Consider the following 6,611-nt stretch of genomic DNA (forward strand, 5'->3'; position numbering starts at 1 on the left):
CCAAGCATTTATCGGTAAGACTGTTTTGATGAATGTGGGATCAGTTTGTGGTGTTCATATGTTTTGTCTATAGTGCATAGTCGTTTTGGCCCTTACCAAATAACAACAACAAACAAAAAAACTATTGGTGTCTACACATGGGATCTGGCATTACGTTTGAATTTCATATAACCTCTTCCTGAATGTAGGCATTTTAATAATTGCATAATTCATTGAATTAGATGGCACTTCGGGAGCGTTTCCACTTAAAATGACAATTCTTGTTACTAATGTTCAATTGATTTAATTTGTGCATTCACTTTTATTATTTGCTACATAAACGCGGTAATCAAAGTGTATTTATAAATGTGTTTAATCTGAATAACGTGTAAATGATAACCTTGAAAAAGTATTAAAGATATATTTCTCCACAGGCCGTAGGAAAAGGGTATACAAAGCAAGCAAGAAAAAAAGAAAATAATGTTAATATATATATCCAAGAATAAGCATAAAACATACGGCAAATTCATTGATTTAAGCGAAAGATCGTATTTTATTTCACTCGATTGAAGATATACTCGGTTTTTCTATGAATACGAATGAAATATAAATCGATCTAACATTAAAATCTACAAATATCATGTATTTCTTCTCTGTTCACCACATATCCAGATAATGGAAGCAATACAAAGAATTGATACAAACTTCATATAACAGAATGGAAAAATGCATGTACATGTATATACATATCGATTGTTTTCTTATCACGGCTGGAAAACGCAAATAGTTCCATTAACAAATACGAATAATTCTTACAAACTAAATAATTATGCCGTCCACGTTATATTGTCCATCGGCTTAACATGATTTGCAAACGCGAATAACGCACCGCCATCCACTATTTGGTTTGTTCCTGTCACCATAGAGGATAGATCGCTGAGGAGGTACAGAATAGGTCCGACCACCTCCTCCACGTCAGCCGGTCGGCCCAGCGGCGTCTTCTCGCTTATCATATCTCCGAACCAAGCGTTCGTCTTGAGGAATTCTTTTATGCCATCGTGGATCATCAAAGTCGGGTTAATGGTGTTTACTCGAATCTTTTGTGGCCCTAGTTCCAAAGCAAACTGTTTTGTTATCATGTCAACGGCTGCCTTTGTGACGTTGTTCGCCATTACTCCAGGATACGCTTGCAATGAAAGGACATCCGACACATTCACTATCGAGCCGGGTCTGTTGGCTTCGATCATTTTCTTGGCCGCAATCTGAATGACATTAATCGTGCCCTTGATGTTAAGGTCGATAGTCGAATCCAACTCTTCTACGGGAAACTCCAATGCTGGATAAGTTTTGGGCGGTATCCTCGCCACATTATTAACAACACCGTCAAGGGTATCGACATCTTTCAATATTTCTCGCACTTTTTCTAGGGCGGTAAGGTCCAAACTTATTATTTCGATGTCTGGGCACTCTTGCTTTAATGAAGTCAGGGGCTCCATCGAACGGCTGACGGCCAACACATGACAGCCATGTGCATACAATGCCCTGCATAGCTGCCTCCCGAGCCCCCGTCCCGCGCCCGTCACCAAGATTCTCTTTCCTTTCAGCTTTAGATCCATTGCCGAGAAAGTCTTATATCAACTGCCTGACCGCGCGGTATTATTCAGTTTTAAGAAGGCTTAAACTAGGCCTTTTTGATAACGGATCAAGAATGAGAATACAGTACTGATGTGACGCTCTAATGCTGCTGACAGTCTGCTCTCTTTGCACTAGCGCGTGTTTGAATTCACCTTTATAAAATGTAGGGCAACTTATTATAACCGTTTACATACGGTAAAATACTAATACACAAAAACAAAACATAATCCCCCCCCCCAAAAAAAAAGCAAATGCTTTTTATCCAAAATCTGATAACATGATATCTTTTCGAGAAAATTTGCCCAACTCCTTATAATTACTACTTATAAACCTATACATGTATTGCAAAAAAATATGTTTTGCTCCTGAAAAAGAGTATTTCTCAAAAAATTTAACTTTCCCAATTCACTAATGCACTGTTGAAGGCCCTTAAAATTAGTTCCTTTATAACTCTGAATACACAATTTATACAAGACAAACATAACTATTTAGCCTTTTATAAGGAACGCAAATGTGTTCACGAAACTGGTGTCTGTAGTGTTAACTAGCTTGCTGTTATTTCTTGTCGTGAATTCTAGTTCGATTGATGGCCACATTTTCGCGCATACTAGTATCTAGTTCCATTAGCTCTGTTCCATAGAACTCGCGTTAGGAAGAGCATTCATCCCGAAGAGGGATTCGAGTTAGAAAGAGTGACCTGATCTGCTTGGCAAGTATTGCTGCCATTCCGGGTGGAGCGTTGTACATATAGTAACTATAATGTTCACTGAAATTCGGTTTATTTCGATATCATCCTGTTGCTAAGACCTGTGTCTCAAAAATGTGGCATCTAGCTCTTGTTCAACAACTGAACAGAGTGCTCCATCGATAGCAAATACAGGGGAGTATCCAGGGTTTGACGTTAGAGGTGCGTCCTTTAGGGGCGTAACCTTTTTACTTGCAACCCTCCCTCGGTTGCCAGTTTTTTTTTGGTGTACTCCCTCAAGAAATTTTTAATAATTACTAGTCCTAAATGATGCATTTTTGGCGTATTTTACCACTTTTTCTCCTATATTGTAATAAAAAATAAACTTTGATGATCTTAGGTGGGCATCCGCTTGTAAAACATCCCCATTGATCCGTGGCAAGATAGAACATGTTTGCATGTTGTTAAGTTCACACAGGTATTGTTCCGACTATCATTGACATGCCGGATCAGGATCAATGTCAAATTATATAAACCAAGCGTGGCGCTTATCGCAAACTAACTCCGAAGATGGCGACATGCACTGGTCATGTGCGTTCTCTTGGGCTGCAAAAAGGCAATGTGATTATTGGACCGTCAAGTAGGATAATGAATCAGGTGTCATATCACTTCTGTGTGAATACTTTAGTTTTGAAAGTGGGTTTAACTCAGTGGAAAGCAAACAATTCTTGACGGTGCGACATATATAGTTGATGATAGATGTTTTCTACAGTCCGCGTTATTTACATGATCACCCGATGATCTCCCCCTATTGCCCTGCGAACTATGCCTATTTTCCTGACTGTGTTTTCTAGTAGTGCAAAGTTGTCGCCTCACTTTAAATTTTCCTATCTGCGCTTTTGCAAAATGCGAGATAAAAGCACCATTCGATTCGCCTTACTTTGCTATTTAGTTTGTTTGGAGGGACGGTCATGTACATGGATGTGGCGTGAATAAATTGGCCCGATCTTGGTCCACATATTTTATCATTGATGTGTGGGTGTAGTTGCGACATGTCTACGATACAGGATTAGAAAAGTTAAAAAGACATTTGGACAGCCCAATGGACCATCTTGGATTAAACCTCCCAGAATCAATGAATATAATTTCAACGGGTAACATATAACTAAGAAACCATTTATTTCGAAATAGTTTGCTTAAAACTTCAGGTATATGTTGTTTCAAACATGTTGTTGCAAATAAAACACGATTGAACCGATTTGCAACCAGGTATAGCAACAAAATTCAGTGTTAGTACAACCCAAGAGATGCATGGCAACGCAAACTTTTGGCACTTTATTCTGTATGCCCTGTATCAAAATAGTTTGATTTTATATTATTTCCGCATGAATAGTAGGATAAACAGTGGAAGAAAAAAGCAACCATTTTCTCATTTCTCCGGCTGGTTTTCTTTGAGCATCAATTTATGTCGGGAATATCATATTAGTTGTGTTTGACCTAAAGCTGGGATATCCCAGTAGGCGTGAGACCACAGTTATTTTTACTATATGTTTCATATAGACACTAACCTGGCTTTTGACTTTATACACACCCCAATTGAAAAACAAGGACATGGCATCTCTAGAACAATTCAAGACACAAAATATAATCACAAGAAAACACCATGTTGACCATTGACCCGACTGTCAAAATTGAGTTCAAATACATAACCCTTCCGCCAGGGAGTCAATCGGCTACAAACAACTAATTTTCAGACTTCCACAAGCTATGATTTTTCCAATATTTACATTGAAAACTATCAATTTCTGCAATAGAGTGTCAAATTCAGTCAAGTTCTCTGCAAAAAGAACATTTTTTGCTTCTTTTTCATTCAATTTTAATAAAATATTGATACTTGAACACAAGCACTCTTTGTTTCTGTATTCACATCCGGATCTTGGTCAACGGGGGGCAGATAACTGTGGTCTTGAGCCTATTTAAGCAACATTTTTTCAGAAACAGACTTCAAAACTCCTATAGTTCAGCTTCAGGCTATATGCAACACATACTGAAAGTTTGGCAATGATATATCAAACTACTAAATGAATGAGACAAGTATTAGCACCTGTGGTATTTTCATAAAAAGCAGAAACAGCCATTTCCCTCAAATGTTAAGCCGCAAACCTTTGAAGAGCCATTATTTCCTTATGCATTGGAATAATTTGACCAAGTAAAGTTTTCCTTGTAGCTTTTAATGGTGTCTATAGAACAGCACCACAAAACTGGCCTGCCTACTCTTTTAAGATTTTTTCTAAGCAAAATAAGGTTTTTCCACTTCATCGGCTTAGTGTTTTATATAAAAAATGACATAGAGCCCAACTGAAATGCCTCAACTTGTCAAAATTTTGCTTTTCTGGTCCACTTATATACAAAGGTAACAGAACTGTTCAGTTTAACACAAGAAATTTAGTGATAATGTGTTAATAGACAGTCTAAACAACACTATATGCCAAATTGTTGGCTTCCGGGACAAATGGCGCAACAAAGGAAATGGCAAAAAACACACCAAAACTTAAAGATTCATGACAACTGCTAGTGTTTTCATGTATGAGGTGGCTACATGATGTAGAAAATGCAGAGATAGCATTATTATGCCCATTTTTAAAAAAAATTTACTTTAAGAATCTGTTTTGAAGGCTAGATTTGGCATTAAATTCAGAGTACAGCACTTCACTATTGTCTATAAGATGCTTATTTACACCTGATTTGCTATAAATCTCACTCATTGGAATCATTTACACACAAACAAGCACTACAGAGTTGACTAACATCTTCATTCTTCTGAAATATTGGATTCAGAGCTGCATCTCCTGGATTCAGATTGCAGGACTACCGCCTGGGGAAAAGGCCGCAGCTAACTGGAGCTTATTGGCACATCATGATCTGCAAGCAAGACACAAAAGCAATGTTTTACACAAATAAAACTATCTGCCACTACTGTTAAAGTTTGAAAAAGGCCTGTAAACACTCATTTGAGGCATACACAACCTTTAATATAGTCATAAATGTGATAAATATGCAGAAAAGTTCATGAATTCAAAGATTTTCAGGACAAATTTAATAGAATATATAGTCTTTTGGACATTTTGCAATCAGTTTTTAACAACTCAAAGGTAAACCTCATCTTATTGAGTACCCAGATGCATTTTGCAAGCATTCAAACCAGACATGCTTAGAATTTCTTCTTACTTGGAGATGGTATTCCTTTCTTGAAAATCCTTGCCGAGAGCCGGTATGGAAAACCACACGAGACCACAGTTTTACCAGCACTGGTTCTTGTCCTTGAAAATTCCTCTGTGGCTACAGCAACCAGGCTGGCTATTAAAATAAGCAATAAATTAGGGTTTTTAAAACATTTATACTGTATTAAGGTTGTGTTTTTTAATGCATTAAGGGAAAAGGCTCTATTCTTTATGAAAGCTGCTCACTTTTTATTTATTTTGCCTTGAGAAATGTCAAGTTTTTCAATGAATAAATTGAATAAATGAATGAATTAATGAATATATATGAATGATTGATAGAATGAATTAATGAATTAATGAAAGGTGGCATTATTTCTTTAAAATTGGGATCTCATTGTGTTGCTGTGATTGTTAAAGTATATGTTTTCTTGTCCATAAGCTGAAAATCATATGCACACTAAATAAAACATCATTCTGCATCCTATGTGCAGTAAGTTTTGTTTAATTGCTTATAGAATTTGCAATTATTGTAATGTTTGCTTAAAAGAGCAAACAAAATGTGTGAATAGATGCACAATACAGACCAAAGACTGATACAAGTCAGCAGTTTCATTAGAAAATAATATTATTATCAAAGCCACATCAGAAATGATTGACAACATGAAAGAAATTCATTTAGGAATGGAACAAACAGTCTCAATGGGCTTTTATGACCAAACTGTCTCACTTTGTACTTCAGTTTGGATACCATTTTCTAATATATTATCTTGAAGTACTTACAAATTACAGCATGTTGGCAAACACCAAGTACAGCTTGGCCTCTGGTGGGCAGCTTGGTGGTGGGGGGGGGGGGGGGGGTTCTTCAACAGACAGTTCCTCCTGGGTCTGCTTCCTATGTTAAAAAAATCCCTCCATTTATACTTTGGAATTGAAAGTGAGGCTTTCATTCATTAGTTACCATCATTTGGAACTATTTCCAAACATTAAATTGAAAGTGAAAGTAGTTTTTTTTTAAAAATGTCAAAAATATATAAGAAAATTATATATTATTAATTTATATTATGTAATATAAGATTTTCACATTTCATACT

The 6,611-nt window shown here is 36.6% G+C and overlaps 1 protein-coding gene across 1 annotated transcript; it reads right to left on the minus strand.

Moving 5' to 3' along the window:
- Positions 1–806: 806 nt before the first annotated feature.
- Positions 807–1,595, minus strand: LOC128214709 (L-xylulose reductase-like). The gene has a single exon (XM_052921332.1). The coding sequence runs from the start codon at positions 1,593–1,595 to the stop codon at positions 807–809; it is 789 nt and encodes a 262-aa protein (XP_052777292.1).
- Between the last annotated feature and the right edge of the window lie 5,016 nt (positions 1,596–6,611).

This window comes from Mya arenaria, chromosome 2, assembly GCF_026914265.1.
Source record: "Mya arenaria isolate MELC-2E11 chromosome 2, ASM2691426v1".
Lineage (NCBI taxonomy): Eukaryota > Metazoa > Mollusca > Bivalvia > Myida > Myidae > Mya > Mya arenaria.

Coding starts and splice junctions, on each gene's coding strand:
- LOC128214709 (XM_052921332.1), bottom strand. CDS start 1,595: ATGGATCTAAAGCTGAAAGGAAAGAGAATCTTGGTGACGGGCGCGGGA.